The sequence below is a fragment of the Leopardus geoffroyi genome, chromosome E1, assembly GCF_018350155.1.
Source record: "Leopardus geoffroyi isolate Oge1 chromosome E1, O.geoffroyi_Oge1_pat1.0, whole genome shotgun sequence".
Lineage (NCBI taxonomy): Eukaryota > Metazoa > Chordata > Mammalia > Carnivora > Felidae > Leopardus > Leopardus geoffroyi.
Genome location: NC_059330.1, coordinates 18893692 through 18914850, shown reverse-complemented (window position 1 = coordinate 18914850; position 21159 = coordinate 18893692). Strand labels below are relative to the sequence as shown.

Here is a 21159-nt window from a genome sequence, read left to right as displayed (position 1 = left end):
TGGATCAGGAGAAGGGAAGAGAGCGGGCAGAGGACTGGGTTGGGCCAAAGACAGCCTGGGACACTGGGGGAATTGCAAGGAGGTAATGGGAACCTCCGGGGAACATAAACAGCTCTGGGGCCTGGCCCCTTCCCCAGGCTAGAGGATGCTCTGCAAAACCTTCCCAGGGTGGCCAGGCCTCTTTTCAGGTCCTTCTCTCCCACCCCACCCCCACCCGCAGCCTTCAGTCCTGGGGCCTGCTGGCCACCACCCTTGCTGATTATAGTTAAGTCTAGACTGGAAAGATTTAACCCTTAGGCACAAGTCAGCAGGGGAGAAGGGGAGGGGAGGGGAGAGACTTAACAACTGTTAATGTCTGACCTAGAACTGAGCCCTGGGCTCCTGACTCTTGGCCTAGGGATCTCAAAGGAGACAGATAACGTGATGGTTTAAAGGCTCATTCTTTAAGAAGCAAGCTACAAATACAGCGTAACAAAGAATCTGGATGATATCAACGGACGGGTGAAGCTGGGGAGGAGGGACCTTGGAAATTCTTCATTTTCTTTTTAAAAGTTGTGCTTTCTGAGTTGTGTGTCATTGGCAGCTACTGCTTTTGTGATTAGAAAGAGTAAAGGCATAAGAAAAACTTTGTAGGAAACAAAGCAGAAAATCAAATCACATCTACAGTAAAATCCTAGCATTTTAATGAACTATGCAGAGGAGCAAGACAGAGAAGATATACGTTAAAACGTTAATAGGAGTTGTCTCTGAGGGCTGGCTGGCGCTGTTAGTCTTGCCTTTTCTGTCTTCCTAATTTTTTTGTATGTGCATGTCTAGATTTGAATGTATTTGACGAACCTGTTCACCCACTAGCCATCTAATCGGTCTCCCCGCTTTGGTGGCAGGGCACCGTGCTGGAGAAAGCATGCGTCCCCTGGAGGAAGCCCCCATTCTCTGTGCCTGGCGAACTCCTATTCATCCGTCAATACCCAAGGGTCACCCCCACTTCTTAGGGAGGACTTCTGGAGTGGGTGGTGTGGTGTGTCACCCGTAAGTCCTTTTCAGGACCCAGGCCCTCATTCTGCCAGCCGCCGGGAGGGCTGGAGGCCAACACTCACGGAGGGGTCTCTCCGGGAGCTGCCTGGGGGCAGCCTTCGTTCACTGCCTAGCGCATTGGAGGAAAGGAGGAATGGGGAATGAAGACCCAGACACTTTGTCTTCATTCAGAGCGCCTCTGAAGAGGCATCTCCACCCCAGAGCTCCCTGGGAGCAGCTGAGACCTTTGCTGAGGCTGCAACGTAGTTTTCTCCCTCTGCCCGGTCCCGCTGTTTTCACCCGCCCTCGGGTGCCGGTCCCGAGAGTGTCCCAAGAAGCTTCCCTAACCAGAGACACCTTCCTTGACCTCCCAGGCTAGGGCAGCCTTCTTGATCACATGCTCTCCGAGAGCGCATGTCTCCTTTGTAAGTTTTACATCCACTTGTGCTATCAGGCGGATGTCTGTTTCCTCTATGGACTGCGAGAGTCACACACATGCCATCACCTGGGCGCATGGTTTAGAAACATTTGTTGAATAAGTAACTTTATTAACCATCTGATCTAAACCCTTAGGAGGCCATCAACTTTACTTAGGGCTGAAGGATGTCCCTCCTGCTCATACATTCATTCAATAAATATTTACTGAGAGAAACCAGGTCCCTGCTTCTCAACACCAAAATAATTCCAGATGTTTCAAAGATGTTTACATGCAAGTAAATAAAACCAAGAAAGCTCTAGAAAAAAAGAGGTTTTAGAAAATAATTTTGGACTGTTGGGGGCCGCTAAAAGCATAACACACAATATATGAAAACAGAAGTTACTACACGTCATCACATAAAGTTCTTCCTTTTATTTTTTTTTTTTTAGAGGAGGGGGAGGGGCAGAGGAAGAAAGAGAGAGAGAATCCCAAGCAGGCTCAACGCTCAGCGAGGAGCCTGACTCCAGGCTCGATCCGTGACCCTGGGATCATGACCTGAGCTGAAACCATGAGTCAGATGCCCAACTGACTGAGCCACTCAGGCACCTCCACATAAAATTCTTAAACCTCTATTAAGCAAAAATGAAGATAAACAAAAACAAATCAATACAGAATATTTGTAACATCTATATAAGACAGGAGGCTGATTCTTGGACTATACCAAGAAGGCTTACAAATCAAAAGGACAAAAAACCCACAGAAAAATGGGCAAAAGAATATGATAAACTATGAGCAACCTTATTTATATTCTAGGAAATGCAAATTAAACAACAATACAATATAATCTTTCTATCAGACTTGACCAAGTTAAAATGATTGGCAATACCCAGTCTTGGCAAGAATGTGAATAAACAAGAATTTCATTCACATTTATTGGCAAGAATTGTCATGAGCTCTTTGGACAGCAGTTTGGTAACATCTATTAAATTAACAGCGTTCACCTCTTTTGACCTCACAGTCTCACTTCTAGGAATTTGTCCAAGGGCACGAGTTTGCACAGCATGCACAAAGTAGAGGGTTGCCACCTTGTAATTTCGAAAAAGAAAGGGGGCAAGGCTTCATCAGTGGGAAATGGTTAAATTGTGATCAATCCATACAATGAAATCTAAACACCTGTTTTGAGGAATGAGCCATCTCTCTAGGTGCTGATGTGGGAAGAGTCATGATGTATTAAGAGGAAAAAGCAAGTTTTGTGTATTTATTTAATTTCTTTATTTTGGGAGAGAGAGAAGGGGCAGAGAGAGGGAGAGAGGGAGGGGGAGAGAGAGAGAGAGAGAGAGAGAGAGAGAGAGAGAGAGAATCCCAAGCAGGCTCCCAACTGTTAGCACAGCAGCCCGATGCAGGGCTTGAACTCACAAACTGTGAGATCCTGACCCGAGCTGAAATCAGGAGTCAGACACTTAACCCACTGAGCCACCCATGGGCCCCGAAAAAGCACGTTTTAAACAAGCATTTCCCATTTTCGGGGGTGGTGGGGATATTGCCCGTATGTGTGTACGAGAGAGAGGACGCTGGTGACTGAACAGAAAACACATCCTGAAGGATTTAGCCCAAAAGTTCATTAACGCGGGATCGATGGGCAGCTTTTACTTTCTACGTCGTACGTGGCCACTGTGTTTGAGTTATTGATAATGAATCTACCTTATTTTTGAGATCCTAGAGACGAACTAGCACATGCAAAGGTCTGAAGCAAGAAGGCGCACCTGGGGAAATACGTTGGTCCAAAGGAGACCGGCGGGATGAGATGAGGGCCCGGGGGAAGGCGGCGGCAGGTGGCCCAGGGCGCCAGCACCGTGCCGAGCAGTGTGGGGTTCACTCTGGGGTTCACGCTGGCAGCTCCTCCCGGTCTCCACGGACCCCCGTCCTCCACCCACCTCTGACCACGGGAGTCTCCGGGGCTCAGCCCTGCTTCCGGTCTCTTCCTGTCTCCCTCTGTGATCTCATCCACGCTCCTGGCTATAAAAACCATCTTCCTGGGGCCCCTTCTCACATCTTCCCTCTTGCTGGGTCCCCTCGGGCCACGGGCGCAGATGCAGAATTCCGGGCACCAATGTCTAACGGGCATCTCGGACTCAACACATCGAAACCCCAACTTCCGACTTGTAGCCAACCTCACTCTCCAGCTCCTCCTCCAGCCTTCATCTCGGTAAATGGTGCCCCAGCCGCCCAGGGAGTCTCCTCGACTTCCCTCTTTCCTTCCCTGGAGTCCTCCACCCCTTCGGGTTCCTCAGCCACGTGGGCCTGTTTCGTCTCCAAAATCCACCTCGGATTGTTCCTTGTCTCCAGTGACCCTTGCTGCCCCTTGTCTGAAGTTCAGAAATGAGTGAAGAACAAACACATTCAGAGCTTTCCACAGGGAGCCAGCCCACGTGTTCGGCAGAACCTCAGGGGCGGGGGGTGGGGGAGGGGGTGGGGGGGGCGGAGGGTGGGGGTGGGGTGGAGGTGGGGGCGGAGGGTGGGGGTGGGGGTGGAGGTGGGGGCGGGGGGGTGGGGGTGGGGGCGGGGTGGGGGTGGGACGGGGGTGGGGCGGGGGCGGGGGGGACGGCTTCGAGTGGGAAGGGGGAGCCCAGAAAGGAAGCCGTTGGCAGGGGAAGCTGGCCGGGGGCTGATAGACGTGGGGCATCCCGTGTGACGGGTGAGGGGTGGCTATCTGGCTCTCAGTGTTTGGTCCTAAATCGGAAGCAGGGGTGAGAATGAGGGAAGCTGGCAGTTGCTGATCAAGTCCCGGCCATTTGGGGCTGATTGCTGCAGGGGCTGTGGTTTCCCTTCCTGGGCTGGTCGCTGCAGGCTGTAGGTCAGAGCTCTGTTTTTGCAGACAGCCTGGCCGGTGTCTGTTAGAATAGCCGGTGCCTCAAAGTGACCATCTCCTCTCTCTCAGTCACCTTCCAACTGCCCCCGCCTTCTATTCTTGCTCTTAGGACTCTGTTTTCCTGTTTCAAGAACGCTGTGGCCTCTGTGGGGACCAAGCTGTGGGAGGGCTCCTCACCCCTGCTCACAGCCCTCCTCCCACACTGCCCACTGCACTCGAAAATCCGGTCTCCCGCAATGCCCTAGCTTCTGGACTCCAAGAAGTCCCCGCATGCCCAGCTGGTTGCTGCCTCAGGGGCTGTGCGTGTGCTGTCCCACACCACCACCCCCCCCCCCGACCCCCATACTTTCCACGTGGTGGCCCCTTGTCACGCACTGCTCAGATCAAACACCACCTGTTGGGCGGTCCTGTCTGAATTCACGCCCACGTAAATCTCCCGAATCGTTGTGTATTCTTTTCTCCAAAGCAGTTCTCTCTGAGTGTGTCTGGTGCTCTATTGTTGCCTTATTTATTGTCTGTCTTCTCCCACGAGAACGGAGGGCAGGGACCACATCTGTCCCTTTCCACACAGGGGGCCCAGCCCTGTGCTGAGAGTGAAACGTGCTAAATACTTAATATAAATCTGTTGACCAAATGAATGAATGAATGGGGCAAAGGCAGACAGCCTTGGAGACATGACCTGTGTCCTCTTGTTCTAATCTCGGGGACACACAGCATATCAGGCCACAACGGTGGCCACATCTCACCTAAGAACTCAGAAATCTTGCTGAAGAAGTCAACTAACTGCAGGGCCAGACGGGGTCCCTGTTTTACAAAAGGGGACTTAAAGTCATCTCTGGGGGGCCTATTCGTTTGTTCTGACACAAGTCCTTCAGGGACACTTTAGCCTCAAAAAACGGAAGCAGAGACATTTCTGATTTAGCATCTTTTGTTTTTTTAAAGTTTATTTATTTTGAGAGAGAAAGAGAGCAGATTGAGGAGGGGCAGAAAGAGAGAGAGAGAGAGAGAGAGAGAGAGAGAGAATCCCAAGCAGGTTCCAAGCTATCGGTGCAGAGCCCAACTCGGAGCTCAAACGCATGAACCATGAGATGATGACCCGAGCCCAGATCAAGAGTTGGACGTTTAACCGACTGAGCCACCCAGGTACCCCTGCAGAGTTTTTAATTGTGAAAAGTCGTGTTTGCCCAGACTATAAACGTGTTTGCCCAAATAATAAACAAGAGTCAATATGAAAAACTGAGGTTTCCTAACTATTGCCCGGGTCCCCTGTCGCAAATATTTTACCTTTGTAATTGATTTTTTGGATTTCTTTTCCTCTACTTGTGTGGCTGCTGCATGATTTTTCAGTTTTAGGATCATTTATTGACTTTACACTGTGCAAAATGAGGACTTGGCCATGTATCTTTCCCTCACTGTCCACCACGAAGACAGCTCTTTCCATCCTCCCAGTCCCATTATATTCTAATTTTCCTTAGATTAACTGTCAGTACTTACACTGTTATGACTGTGGTGACATGCTGATCATAGCTGAATGGTAGCAAATTACGATTACGTTTCCTTTCCCGAGCCATTTTGTTTTCTCTGGAGTTCATTATTGCCTCATTTTTTTTTCTGTCTGGTTGCTTCTCAGCTTCCCTAAATCCCTTACCACTGCTCTATCAGCTTCCCAGCTTCCAAGATTTTATAGCTGTTGTCTTCTTTACTGGAGGGGGAAAAAAACATCCCTTTACTGTAGTTCTAGCAGATTTGGGCGAGGGAGTAAAAGTAAATGCAAATATTTTCTCCCAGTTTAAGGCTTGTCTTTTCTTAACGCTGCCTTTTGGGGGGGGGGGCTCAAAACTTTTGAATTTTAAAGAAGCCAAATGTGTCAAATTTTTTCTTTTCTCATGTCATATTGGGGTGTGTGTGTGTGTGTGTGTGTGTGTGTGTGTAAGTGCTCCGTAAAGGTTAGCTAAAAATCTGCACCTTATCTCTGAACCTTGTAAAGAATTGCTAAACCTGACCCACTGGTCTGAGCTAGGAGGTGAGAGCATTGATGGGCGGAGGTCTGGAGCCTGTCTCCACTAGGTCGTCTGGGCTCCTGGCACCCGGGGCTGATGGAGATACATCACAGACCCAGTGGCTTTGTCGACAGGCTTAGCTCCCAAAGGGGAGGCCTAGACACCCTTAGGGACGGGGCCTGGCTGAAGACTGTGAGAATAACTGTAGGGAGAGTAAATGCAGGGGCACCAGGGTGGCTCAGTCAGTTAAGCGTCTGACTCTTGATTTCCGCTCAGGTCAGGATCTCACCATTTGTGAGACTGAGCCCTATGTCGGGCTCTGTGCTGACCGCATGGAGCCTGTTTGGGATTCTCTCTCTCCCTCTTTCTCCCAACAAGTAAACATTAAAAAAAAAAAACTGAGGAGGGTGAGTGTTTCAAGTCCTTGTAATTGTGCTATTCGATAGAAATGTGACCTCATTTTATACTGTTGAGCCTTAAAGCCTCCTCAGATGCTAAGGCCATAGGGAACAGGTGTGGGCTAGCCTCCATAGAATGGGGAGAGTAGTTGAAAGTATGTAAATAACTGGGAACTGTACCTCTCAGCAGCCCCCTTCCCTCTAGGCCCTTATCCACCCAGCCACCCATCTAGGGGAATATCAGTCAAAGACAATGGATTCTTCTCAAACTGTGGTATTTCAGGGACCACAGTTATCAGGGTGGGTGGGTGCAGGTGGCAAAAGAGACCCTTTCCAAGTCCGTCTTCTGCCTGGGACTAGGTTAGCACCGCCTCAATTTCTGATGAAACAAGTCCTCCCAGGCTATGAAATCCAGCTCGACACATATCTTTATACTAATTAAATTGGCTCATTTGGTTCAGTGAGGAACCCCAAACTTTTTGGAGCGCCAAGTCACGAGCGAAGATGGCTTCCCTCAGGTTGCTCACGGCCCAGGGCGGGAGGCAGATGCGGAAACGGTGTTTTGAGGCCGGGATGCCCTATGATGCCCGGCACAGGACTTCGGCAGCTTGGAGGAAGTGAGCAGGGCCAGCCTGGAGGTGGGGGGGGGGCCTTCTGGTAAGAGGTCACACCGGAGTCCTGAGTCCTGAGTTGTGAGCAGAACTGTATGAGTAAAAGGTGAGTGGGTGATCTCTAGGCAAAGAGTCATTTGAAGATCATTTGGCTTGTGAGTTGGTAGGTCCGGGAGCCGAGGCTACATTTTGGTTATTCTGTGACTGTGGGGGCGACCCCTGACAGTCACTTAATTTCTCTGGGTTTAAACCCAAGGAGCTACCAACCCCATCTGGAAGATGTGGACTTCAAGCAAGCTAATATTAGGTGAAAGGACCCTGAGGCTCTTCAAAAACAATGGGGCAATAGAAAAGACAGTGCATTATCATTACCCTTAATTCTATTACGGGTGTGGGTGATATCTCGTGGCACTCAGGTCCTAGGAATCTTTGAACCTGGCATCGGCTTTGTGCTGGATTACCTGAAGGCAGGCGACGCAGCATTGGAAAATGAAGAGCTCAGCTTCATGGAATTTATCTAGAATTGCGCAATTAAAAAATCTAAGGAGGGGCGCCTGGGTGGCTCAGTCAGTTGAGCATCAGACTCTTGATTTCGGCTCGGGTCATGATCCCAGGGTCGTGGGATCGAGCTCCTCGCTGAGTGTGGAGCCTGCTTACGGTTCTCTCTCTCTCTCTTTTCCCCTCTGTCCTTGTCTCCTGCTCACATTCTCTCTCTCTCGCTTAAATTAAAAAGAAAAGAAAACAATATCTAGGAGAAAAAAAGCCATTTTCATTTTAGCATATGTGCAGATTTTATGTTTTGGGGTCTTATTTTTATTTTGGCTCATATTAGTGGGCATGGGCACCATGATCTTTCAATGCTTTGACCCCACAAAGGATATTACATTATCTTTAATTTCTAGTCATTTCCTGCCACCTTTTTTTTTTTGAGAGAGAGAGAGAGCATGAGTAGGGGAGGAGTAGAGAGACAGGGGGACAGGGGACCCAAAGCACACTCTGAGCTGACAGCAGACAGCCTGATACAGGGCTTGAACTCACAAACTGCGAGATCATGACCTGAGCCGGAGTCTGATGCTCAACCGACCGAGCCACCCAGGCGTCCCATGTTTCCCACCACCTTTCAAGCAACCCGCCAGAAACCGCTGCCAGCCCTCGCCTCCTCATTTCATGTTCATTGCTCCCTTTTGCAGGGGGCAATAGGTGAGAGGATTCTGGAATTGGAAAATCGTATCAGAGAAGCTGTGGGAATGATTGGAACTAATACAGAGTGCTCCCATGTGCCAGACTCAGAGGCTGAAGGCTTTACATGCTCTGATCATTTAATCCCTGTGACAGCCCTACCCAGGCCATTTACACAGGAGAAGTTAGGAACTCAGAGAGATAAAGTGACTTGGCTAAGGTCACATTATGAATGAGGGGTAGAAATGGAATTTAACCTCAGGTTAGCCTCATCCCACAGTGCTGGCCCTTGACCTGGCCCTTGACCGTTCCTCATGCTGCCTCACGCAGGCGACAGCCAGACTCAGGGCAAAGAGATGATCTCATTCTGAGTCTTCCCTTTCTGGAACTAGATGTCAATAATATGGGGCCTCCTCTACTTCCCAGTCTGCATTGCCAGATTCTCTGCTCAGGTTATTTTCACATAGACGTGTAATATACGTGAGTATACATTTAATAGGAAGGGGAGTTTCTTTCAAAGGATCCAATAGGGTATCAGGAAATTCAGTCTTGCAAAAGCAAAACACTATTCTTAAATTATTGACCTTTCCTGGGGCGCCTGGGTGGCGCAGTCGGTTAAGCGCCCGACTGCAGCCAGGTCACGATCTCGCCGTCCGTGAGTTCGAGCCCCGCGTCGGGCTCTGGGCTGATGGCTCAGAGCCTGGAGCCTGTTTCCGATTCTGTGTCTCCCTCTCTCTCTGCCCCTCCCCCGTTCATGCTCTGTCTCTCTCTGTTCCAAAAATAAATAAAACGTTGAAAAAAAAATTAAAAAAAAAATATTGACCTTTCCTTGTTTTGTGACGTTTGCAAAGTTCCCGGTGATTCGTGCAACAACGATTTACTTAGCACCTACTATGTACCATGTACTGTTGTAAGTGCTAAGGATTTAGGGACGGGCACACTGCTGGATAAAGAAGGAAACAAATCCATAAACCAGTCAGGTTGACAAATAGCGATAAGGCCAAGGAAGGACACAAACAGGGCAGCGGGACACAGTGGCAAGGGGTGGGAGGGGGCGGCTCTGGAGAGTGTGGCCAGGGGAAGCCTCTGTGGGCAGGTGGCATCTGAGCTGAGAGCTGAAGGGTAAGAGACACCGTGCGTCTGGACAGCTGGAGAGCAGGCATGAAGGTGACAGTCCTCCTGGGTCCTGGACAGAGATCTGGAGCAAGCCGATGTAGAGGACAAGAGGCCGGCAAAAGGAAGACCAAAAAATAGCATTCGGAGAGGTAGGAGGAAACGCAAAGGTCTTAGGGGCAAGGAAGCCAAGAGAACTGTTTCAAGGAGGATGTGGGGGCGCCTGGGTGGCTCAGTCGGTTAAGCGTCTGACTTCAGCTCAGGTCACGATCTCACGGTTTGTAGGTTTGAGCCCTGCGTCCAGCTCTCCGCTGTCAGGGCGGAGCCTGCTTCAGATCCTCTGTGCCCTCTCTCTGCCACTCCCTCCCTCAAAAATAAATAAAAATATTTAAAATTGTTTACTGCCCCTCCCCCACTCATGCTCTGTCTTTCTCTGTCTCTCAAAAATAAATAAACGTTAAAAAATTAAAAAAAAATAAAGGGGTGCCTGGGTGGCTCAGTCAGTTGAGCGTCCGACTTCGGCTCAGGTCATGATCTCGCAGTTCGTGAGTTCAAGCCCCGCGTTGGACTCTGTGCTGACAGCTCAGAGCCTGGAGCCTGCTTCAGATTCTGTGTCTCCCTCTCTCTCTGCCCCTTCCCTGCTCATGCTCTCTTTCCGTCTCTCAAAAACGAATAAACGTGAAAAAAATTTTTTTAATTGTTTAAAAAAGAAGGAGGATGTGGTGACTGCTTGAGGGGTTGTCTCTCAGATTTGGGAACATGGGGGCCACTGGAGAGCTGGAAATGAGGAATTCCAGTATGAACTTTGTCAGGCCTTGTCATGGAGACAAAGCTAGGCCAGTAGGTTGGAGAAAGCAGGTGCAGTAAAGAAGGTGAGTGTAGACAACTCTTCCAAGGAGTTTGGAAAGCAGAGAAACAGGGCAGAAGCTGGAAGGGCATTTGGGAGTAAAAGCAAGGTGTGCTGGCTGGCCTCCCATCTAAAATCTGTTCTTTGCCCGTGTGTGTTCCGCTCTGGGCTCTGAGAGGGTGATCCTTCTGTCCTGCATCTTGGACTCTCCGCCAGAATGCTCCCAGGCAGGTTCAGCCCAGAGGAGGCAAAGGCAGCAGAGGTGAAGGCTGGGAGGAAGAGAGGCTGGGTGTTCTTCCCCTCTGCCTCACCCCCTGGGCACCTTGTCCCTAGCAGGAGCTGCGTGTTCTATGCTGGCAAGTCCTTCCGGGCTGTCCCTTCTCACGTGCCTCAGGGTGCACTATTTCTCCCTCTCACTCATTCTGCACGGGAGTCCTCACCCCTACTTAGCACTGCTTGTCTCTGGGCGCCCCAACATCCTTGTTTGCCCCTTAACTTTGTAAGTGGCCCCTTCTTTGCTGTCAGTTGAACCATCTGAGTGAAGTTTGCTTCTTGCCAGGTGCGGTACAGAGATGTGCTTTTCCTGCCCCCATTTTCTTTCTTTCTTTCTTTCTTTCTTTCTTTCTTTCTTTCTTTCTTTCTTTCTTTCTCCTTCTCTTCCTCCCTTCTTTTTTCTCTTTCTTTCTTTCTCTTTCTTTCTTTCTTTCTTTCTCCTCTTCTTTCTTTCTTTCTTTCTTTCTTTCTTTCTTTCTTTCTTTCTCCTTCTCTTCCTCCCTTCTCTTTCTTTCTTTCTTTCTTTCCTTCTCCTTCTCTTCTTTCTTTCTTTCTCTCCTTCCTCCCTCCCTTCCTTCCTTCTTCTCTTTTTTTTTTTCTTTCTTAAATTTTTTTTAATGTTTTTATTTATTTTTGAGACAGAGAGAGACATAGCACGAGCAGGGGAGGGCAGAGAGAGAGAGAGAGGGAGACACAGAATCTGAAGCAGGCTCCAGGCTCTGAGCTGTCAGCACAGAGCCCAATGCAGGGCTTGAAGTCACAGACTGTGAGATCATGACCTGAGCTGAAGTCGGACCCCCAACCAACTGAACCACCCAGGCACCCCTTCTTTCTTTCTTTCTTTCTTTCTTTCTTTCTTTCTTTCTTTCTTTCTCTTCCTCCCTTCCTTCCTTCTTCCCTTCCTTCTTTCTTTTCTTTTCTTTCTTTCTTTTCTTTCTCTTTCTCTCCTTCCACCCTTCCTTCTTCAATTCCTTCTCTTTCTCTTTCTTTCTTTCTTTCTCCTTCCTCTCTTCCTTCCTTCTCTTCTTTTCTTTCTTCCTTTCTCTCTCCTTCCTTCCTTCCTTCTTCCTTCCCTGCATCCTTCCTTCCCAAAAGAGATACACGTTTGTGCACAAATGGGAATAACCAGCCAGGTTAAAGGAGAAAATGATGATGCAGAAAGAAGCAGGGTACTCGCTGGAGTGGAGGCCTCAAGCCTGCTGGAGGGGGTGGATCCCAAGGCACCTCCTCTATGGTTACGGAAGGAAGGGCAGGAATCACAGACACAGGGCAGGAGGAGGGCTGGTGGATTTGGTCTGACGGCTTCCAGTTTCTCAATGAAGGATGAGCCAAGAACACTAGCTGAGGAGTGCAAGGTAATTTGTAGAGACAGGAGAAAGCACGAAATAGCCATCTCCGAGAATAGGAAAAGGAACTTTCTAGGAAAGGTTGGTAGGCTTGCCAGGCGTGAGAAGTGCCAATTTGAGGTTTGCGGTCTTGAATTTAAAGGGCAACCCGTCAGCAGAGCTGTGTTTTTCTCCAATATCGCTCAGCCGCTCTGGCACAGGCCTGGGGAAGGTGGAGGGTTGGTTTTACAAGGGCTGGGACTTCTCCAGGTTCCTATGGGGGAAAGAGAGTACGAGCTCATGGAGGGGGCCTGCTGGGGAGCGACAGTCAAGATGGAGTGTGGAATCTATGTAGGGTAAGGAGGGAAGGAAGGCCACGAGCAGGGGATAGTGGGAAAGGTGGTACCAAAAGCAGATAGGAGGTTGTGATGAGGCACAGGGGACGGGGCGGAAGCTGGAGCCCACAGTGGAAGAGTTGAAGTGTGCAGGGGATTGGTCCCAGACCCCAGAGGACAGGGAGCATGCCCTGGGGACCTCGGAAGGGCAAGGATTCGAAAGTGGAGGGGAGCAGTGGGCCGCCTGAGTGGCTCAGTTGGTTAAGCGTCCGACTCTTGGTTTGGACTCTGGTCACGATCTCACAGTTCACGGGTTCGAGCCCTGCATTGGGCTCTGTGCTGACAGTGCAGAGCCTGCTTGGGATTCTCTCTCTCCCTCTCTCTCCCTGCCCCTCCCCTACTTGCTCTCTCTCTCTCTCTCTCTCTCAAAATAAAGAAGCCTAAAAAAACATTAAAAGAAAGTGGAGGAGAGTTCAAGGTTTGGAAGAGGTGAATGGGAATGAAGGTGGTACCCACATCACCCCCTGCCCTTCCCGTGGATGGGTTTCTCTTTTCCGGGTTGCCGGAAAAGGCACTCGGCAACTTGAGTGACTTCTGTTTCAGGGCTGAGAAGGACCTTTTTCAACTTGGCTCCTTCTTGTGACCTGACCCAGAGCGGGTTCTAAGGACACTTCTCAGGTGGTGGGGATTTCTTCTAGAGGGAGCACCTGAGGCCACACAGGGGTCAATAGTCCAGAGAGAGGCCCTGGTTTCTTTGCCTAGAAAATGCAATCTGTCGTTTGTTTACTAAAAGACATATTGTGCACCAGGACTATCCACTTAATTTAATTTAACTTATGTATCTAATTTATTTATTTTGTGTTTATTTATGTGGGAGAGCGCAAGCAGGAGGGGGGCAGAGAGAGGGAGACAGAGGATCCAAAGCTGGCTCTGCACCGACAGGCTGACAGCAGCGATCAGGGGCTCGAACTCACAGACCGCGAGATCACGACCCGAGCCGATGTCAGACGCTCAACTGACTGAACCACCCAGCCGCCCCTATTTATCTATTTTGAGGGACAGAGAGAGAAAGAGAGAGCTCAGGCACGGGGATGTGTGAGTGGGGGAGGGGCAGGAGGAGTAAGAAACAGAGAGGATCTTAAGCAGGCTCCATGCCCAACTCCACAGGGCTCGATCTCATGACTGAGATCATGAGCGGAGCCGAGATCAAGAGTTGGACGCTTAACTGACTGAGCCAGACAGGCGCCCATAGGCCTATCTATTTCCTTTACCTCTCAGCCACCCTGGAGGGAGAGGTTATTATACTCATTTTTATAGATGAGGGAATATAAACTCAGGGAGGTGAAACACTTTCCCAAGGTCATATAGGATCTATTGGAGTCCAAGAAGGCTCATTACCTAGTCAGGGAAACAGGCAAGGGAAGAACCAAAAATGCGTGGTGTGTGCAAAGGTCTGTGGGCATGAGGGAGTTAGAAAGATTGATTCTGGGGCAGGGGGAGGGCGCCTGGATGGCTCAGTTGGTTAATCATCCAACTCTTGGTTTCAGCTCAGGTCGTGATCTCGAGGGTCGTCAGTTCCAGCCCCACGTCGGGCTCTGCACTGACAGTGTGGAGCCTGCTTGGGATCCTCTCGCTTTCCCTCTCTGCTCCCCCACCGTCAAAAAATTAAAAAAGATTGATTCTATTGTGGGAGGGGGTGAGGGGCACGTCAGCTCGATCTACACACAGGATGAGTGGAAATGTGTGTAGGGGAGATGGACAGGAAGGACTGGAGGCAGAAGTGACAGCTTGAGCAAGGTCACCGTGACATGATACTGCACGGCGTGACCCACGAGTATTGAGTAAAAGTGGTCAGGATCGACAGCTAGGCAGGGTTCCTAAGCTTGTCCACAGCCCCATTCTTTCCCGGAGACACGCTTTTTATTTTCATCAGATTCTTAAAATTGGGACATTGACTGAAAAAAAACCTCGAGTGGCACATGAACCTGGACAAGTCAGCAGGGCCTGGGAATGAAGGGTTTTGTAGGCCCTGTTTCAGGAATTCATACTTCAAAAGTCTTTTCATAAACTATAAAGTGATGTATCATTTACTGCTCTGTTCCCAGAGTCTAGCACAATGCCAAGCACATATCGGGGGCTCAGTGCATAGTTGATGAATGGATGAATGAATGAATGAATGAATGAGCACAGGTAACAGATAATAGGGTTCGTCTCCCCAGGGTGACTCCATGCAGTTCCTGGATAATGTAACTGAAGAGGAAATCCAGGAAACCAAAGCTTCTCCTGTACTGCCCCTAAACATGTGACCTGTCGGTCCTGTGGTGATGCTGGGGGTGGAGGTGGGGAGGGGAGGCGTGGCTGCACCTGACCACAGGGTAGGGTGCTTCTGACCGTGCCCTGCAGTCTCTTTGGAGGAGCAGAGGCCAAGATGGCCCAAATCATGTCTTTCCTCCTTCCACAGTCAACCCATTGGCTGTCGGGCATCCACTCTATTTCCTCTGTCTCCTCCTCACCCCCGACTGCTTGCTTCTGCTCCTGTGATCTCACTTGGGCCCTGCAAGCAGTCTCAAAACCAGTGGCCCTGCTTTTGCCCCACCTTTCTAACATCCACTCTTCATGTGGTGGCCAGAAAGATCTTTAGGACACTTAAAATTGTCAGGAATGTGGCTTTCTTTCAATGTACTTAGAGAGCTGTGCTTCTAAAACTTCAACATACGTTCAAGTCACATGGGGATCTTGCTAAAAATCCAGGCTGTGATTCAGCTGATCTGGGGCAGGGCCGGAGACCTTGCATTTCTAAGGAGCTCCCGGGCGACGCGGGAATCTTGGACTACGTTAAGGAGTAACAAAGACTTAGAGAGAAATCCAAACTTCCTGCCCAAGTCCTACTTCATCGGGTCCCTTTCCAGAAATCCTCCGTTCTCTGCAACCCCTGCTCTTCTCTCCCTGTGCTGTAGCCACACTGGCCTTCATGCTATTCCTGGAGCAAGCTGAGTTGTTCCTGCCGCAGGGCATTTGCGCGTGATGTTCCTGCTGCCTAGAATGCCTTCTCCCCGGAGCTCCACATGGCTTGCTCCTTCTCTTTCTTTAGATCTTAATTCAAGATCAGTCATAGAGTACTTCTCTGACCACTTCAGCTGAAGAAGCACCCCGTACCCTGGGGACTTGCTATCAGCTATAAACTTCTCTCCCTTCACAACACTTATCCTTCGTCAAATTTACTCTGGGTGTATATTTAACTTCTTGTCTCCATGCTCAGGTTTGTTCCACGTGAATAAGGACATGGTTTCCTTCCCTTGGCCTATCCCAGAGGCTAGCACACGGCAGGTGCCCTTCTCGTGTTTTCTGGGTCTAGGCACGAACGTTCCCGCGCGGCTGCTGTGGTGCCGAGATGCTCGCAGTGCTGTGCAAGCTTCGAAGTCTTCACGCGCCAGCAATGCAGGTGCCCGAGGCAGAGGGGAGGGCGGAAGGAAGGAGCGAACCCTCTTGTCCTGAGGATGCCACAGAAAAAGTCTCAAGAGTCTGGAGATGAAGTTCCGCCCAAGAATCACCACGTAATGGATGAATTCACCGAACGAGGAGAGACTCACTCGGGAGGGTGAGGAAGGAAACTAAGTAACATTAGTTGAGTTACCTAAGGTGCTTGAAACAGGGCCTGCGATGCAGTATTTCACCAATAAATATGAATAAATACATCGAGAGTAAGGACTCTGCGACCATCACTTTGCAGAATGTTCTCGGTTCCTGCTCACAACGCGTGCCCTCCATCTTGCAAATGAGGAGAAAGACTCTGAGATAAGAGAAGGCTTGCTCAGGGTTCAGAGACAAGACGGAGAACCCCACTCCCTGAAACAGCTCCAGGGAAGGTTGTAAACGCCACGCTCCCTGTCCCTTGGCCTGCTCTTTCCTGTGCCCTTGCACCTGTTACCACCAGCCATGCTGGGCATTCTACTGAATTATTTATGGTCTGTCTTCGCTCACCAGAATATAAACTCCTGGAGGGTAAGGATTTTTTGTTTTGTTTTTGTTTTGCCCACTTCTGTTTCCCAGAGCCCAGAATAGGGCTTGCCACAAGACTCAACACTTGAGGAATTCTGAATGTTAAAGGGATGAATGAAGGGATTATTTGTAAAGCCTTGCTTTCTGCATCTCTGGGAGGCAGGGGTGTAACGCAGGAGAGGAACGCTGTGGCTTGCAGGTCAGAAGGCAGACCGTGTCCACAGAAGAGGGGCTGACCGGCCACACGGAGCCTGGCGGGAGAGAAGCCCGGGAACAGGGCTTTGTCCAGTCTCCAACCCTCACACCGCTGCCAGGCTGGCAGTTACCCTTCTCAGGATACAGCTTCCCACATAAAATGGCCGTGGGGGGGGGGGGGGGCGGGATGGGTCAACCAGGCCCCAGTGGCAATTACAGCTTGATGTAAATGCATAAATAGGCACTTACCAGGAAACCTCTTGTGAATTGAGTTAGAAGTGAGTCATTCACTCAAGCCTGGCTGCTCCAGCTGCTGAACAGACAGAGATTCTGAGCCACCCAGGACACACAATGGACGGTCCCTTGAGATAGTTCCCTGGGCCCGCTGACCTTCCTTTGCACCAACCTTTTTATTTTTTATTTTATTATTTCTTGTAATGTTTACTTATTTTTGACAGAGAGCGAGTGCTCACGGGGGAGGGGCAGAGAGAGAGGGAGACAGAACCTGAACAAGTTGCAGGGTCTGAGCTGTTAGCACAGAGCTGGATGTGGGGCTCGAACCCAAGGCTCGAACTCAGGAACGGAGAGATCATGACATAAGCCGAATCATGACGATCATGGGAGCTTTACCAACTGAGCCACCCAGGCACTCCTACACCAACCTTTTTAAAGTTCAGGCTCCCAGACCCCACAGCATCAGCCTCACTGAGAACTTGTTAGAAAATGCAAATTCTCCAGCCACTGAACCAGAAGCCCTGAATGTGGGGTCCCTCGCTCTGCCTGTTCACAAGCCCTGCAGGAGATTCTGATTCACAGTTTGAATAACGGTTACACAGTTTCAATCCGGGCAGTTAACTATTCCTGCAGGGGCGGTGGGCTGGGCTAAGGTAACAGGGTTGGGGGCTTCACAGACACAGAACTGAGGGTCCTGTTTTAAATTAAGTAAGGAATGGAGTAGTGACTCTTAGTGGGAAGGGTCAAGAGTTAGGGAGGAAGCCCCATTGTGTTTCAGAAAATCTTCACAAGAGGGGTTAGTTTGCAAAAGCACATTTTAAAGTTATAGTTTTGTGTTTTAGTTTTGAAATTTCAAATGACATTAAAGGAAGATTTAAAAATTTTCTTAAATGTTTATTTATCTTTGAAGGAGAGAGAGACAGAGCATGAGCGGGGGGAAGAGCAGAGAGAGAGGGAGACAGAATCCGAAGCAGGCTCCGGGCTCTGAGCTGTTAGCACAGAGCCCAAGACAGGGCTGGAACTCAAGATCCACCAGATCATGACCTGAGCTGACGTCGGACACTTAACCGACTGAGCCACCCAGATGCCCCAAGGAAGGTTTAATATAAATTGCCACCCACTACTGTGTGTAGACTTCAGGTAGGAATACAATGCTTGGACACTATCTCCTGTTCAATTCTCCTTCTTCATAAAAAGGCGGAGGGGGCGGGGGAGGGGGGAGATGGGGAGAGAGACAGACACACAAAGAAAGTCCCAATTTCCCTGAAATGGCCTGAAAGATAGGAGAAACTCAGCATAGGATGTGCCCAAAGAATTCATGAAATGGGTCGCACAACTTCATTGAGCTCCTACTGTGGGCCCTGCGTTGTATTTGGCTCTAGGAAGAGGAAACAAAGATAAATTATTCAGCCACTTCTGCAGCCAAGGCGCTTACATTCTGAGAGCTATTTCTTCTAGTTAGCAGATGTTGGAAATATAGATGGTGCGCTTTTGATTAAGAGTCCCGGCGTTTCAGTTTAGCCAAGTAACAGGGCGCAAGTGAAGCGGCAGGAGGTGGGAGGGGAGAGTCGGGGCATGGGTTGCGGCTTGAATGCCGAGTTAAGAGGCAAAGAAAATAGAAAGGCCCTGCACACACAGGCCAGTAGCGGTTTTGTGCCCGTGCCACTGCTGGCATCTGGGGCCATGGTTAGGAAATCTGAGGTTGGTCAGTAACAATTACTAGCATTTATCCAGTGATTACACGTGTCAGTAATCAATTTAGGTCCACACATTAACTCATTCTTTATATGAACCCTAGAAAATAGATACTATTACCACCCCATTTTTATTAATTAGAAAACTCAAGACGGTCAGAGGGGGAGCTCACAGCTCAGCTGTCACAGCTAGGTAGAGTGTGAATTTGAACCCAGGCTGTCTGTTCCAGAGCGCTTCAAGTGACAAATCAATGTGCCACCCCAAGCGTCTGGACTGGCCTGCTGGGTAGGGGTGGCGGAGGGATGGGATGCTTATTTTGATGGGTAAATACGATCCTGAAGAAAGCTCTGACGTCTTTCTCCATGCCCGAACATTCCCTTTGGCATAGACAATCGAGAGTCAATGCTCCGCGAACCAGCCAGAGGACAAGTACTTTAGGCCCCTTCCCACTAGATGGCGGCCCCTAAACCAACATAGAAATTCTGGAACCGCCGCTGTCCCCACCTTCCAGGGTTAGGCTCTGCCGCCGAATTGCAGGAAGCGCACCCTCCTCCCACCCAGGGGCTACCGGCCCCTGCCCCGCCCCATCCGGGGGTCGTGGGAAGCCCCCAGGCTGGAGGCAGAAGTGGAGGGGGCGGGGAGACGAGCCCACCCCTCCCCCCCCAACCCCCTCCCCGCTCTGGGCGTCGGAGGGAGGAGCTGGTGCGCAGCGGCCACTCCCGGAGCGAGGAGGCGGGGCGCTCCCGCACTGCCGGAGCCCGTCGCCAAGGGGAAGGCCTGGACCGCCGGGCGCTGGGCGCGGACGCGGGCCCCGAGGGCGCGGGCCGAGCGGCAGGTGCGCGGCGCGGACTACAAGTCCCAGCATGCCCAGCTACCCTGACCCGGCCCCCGCTGCCACTTAAAAGCTTCGGGAGCCGCAGCCGTCGGGTCGCCGCGGCTTTCGCTTTGCAGCCGCGGCTGGGCGAGCGGGAGCGGCGGGCTTGGCGGCCGGCAGTCCTAGCGTCCGGGCTCCGGCTGCGCCGAGGGGCGCTCTTCGTTCGGCCCTCCCCGCGCGCGGAATCCCTCCCGAGGCGCCCGCGCCCCCGGGCTCCCCGCCTCGCCCACCCCGCGGCCCCGATGCCGAGGCATGGATAGAGCGGCGCTGCGCGCGGCGGCGATGGGAGAGAAGAAGGAGGGCCGCGGCGGGGGGGACGCGGCGGCCGCGGACGGGGGCCCCGGGGCCGCGGCCAGTCGGGCGCTGCAGCAGTGCGGGCAGCTCCAGAAGCTCATCGACATCTCCATCGGCAGCCTGCGCGGGCTGCGCACCAAGTGCGCCGTGTCCAACGACCTCACCCAGCAGGAGATCCGGACCCTGGAGGTAAGGGGGCCGCGCGGCCCGGGGAGCGGCCCCGGCACCTCCCTCGATGCCCCAGGGCACTCCTTCCCAGATGCATCCTGGAGCCGGTGTCGCCCCTTTGAGGCTTCCTCTCCCTCCTCCAGTCGCTCTTGCGGCAGCTTGGGGACCCAGGACCAGCCCGTCACCTTGGGCGGGATTTGGGGGGAGGGGCGGAGTGGGAACTGGGGAGGAGGCTCCAGGAGCCCGTGGGAGGGGGGGGTTGCGCGCGGGCATCCCCTGCCTCCCCATCTCCGCCCCCGCCCAGTTGGCGGGGCCGCAGGACTCATTCTCCCACTGAGTCACACGCTGGACTTTTCCCTGTGTGACTGAGGCGAGCAGCGGTGGGCCGGGGTGACGGGGAGGGGGGGGGGGTCCCCCTGAAGTGTGATCACAGGCCCGCCATTCTCTTTTCTCTCACGCCCCAGACTCCCTGCTTGTTCCTTTCTTTCCTTTCCTCCAGGATTTTTGTCTGCCGCTTTTCAAAACGTGTTTGCTGAAACTGCATATTTATTGCTCAGGCATTTGATGCTTTCCTTTCGCACAGCCACAGCATTTCACTGCTCAAAATATAATTACCCCCCGACTCCCCCACTCCTCCTCAGACATTGGATTTTGGTTTAGGAAGGATTATGCTGGGGCACCAGGCCTTTGGTAGGAAGATGACACTATTTAAGGGGTTCTGGGGGAGAGAGTCTCCAGTGTAAAGAAGAAAGAAGATCTGCAGGCCCTCCTCCCTCAAATGATAGCCAGGACGTGCAGTATTAAAAGGATTTGGAAGAACAAGTCAAAAGGGTGGTTGGGTTCTCAGAAGGGGGGGGGGGGGCTCCCCCTCCCCCATACACAATAGAGGGAAACTAGTGCATTCCCAACTAGCTTTTGTCCTGACACTGGAAAGGTCGTAAAATTCCAGGGACCACTTAATTGCTACCCCAACTTGAGGTGGCTTCTTTCCACCTTGCGTCAGCACATCTGGCCTTCTGCCGATCTGGGGATGTTTTGTCGTGGGAGAACCTTAATTTCTCAACCTAACAGCCCCCTCCCCAACCCTTTATTGCAAACTGCCTCTGCCAGCTGTCATAGGCCAATCAGCAGCCTGAATCCCTGTTTGATCCACAATGTTCGAGGGTGACTTCTCTCCTGCAGTTTTGTTTCCTTCAAAGCTACAGAACCAGGGATGTTGGGAGCATCTCGTGAGTGCTGGCTATTATTATTTTCATTACAGTTGCTCTAGCAGTACTGACCGGGGCTTTGCTTTAAAAACCAACCAACAACAACACCC

General features: G+C 51.2%; 1 protein-coding gene across 7 annotated transcripts in view; it reads left to right on the top strand.

Moving 5' to 3' along the window:
* Positions 1 to 19292: 19292 nt before the first annotated feature.
* The window catches only part of KSR1 (kinase suppressor of ras 1), a 163888-nt gene continuing 162021 nt past the window's right edge, over positions 19293 to 21159 (top strand). For 2 of the 7 annotated variants that reach the window (XM_045487989.1, XM_045487982.1), the window contains exon 1: positions 19297 to 19862. In XM_045487989.1, the coding sequence (XP_045343945.1) occupies positions 19632 to 19862 (231 nt within the window). In that variant the 5' untranslated portion in view covers positions 19297 to 19631. Of the gene's footprint in view, positions 19863 to 21159 lie in introns of all 7 variants that reach the window. The other 5 variants (XM_045487986.1, XM_045487988.1, XM_045487983.1 and 2 more) reach the window with 5 other exon arrangements.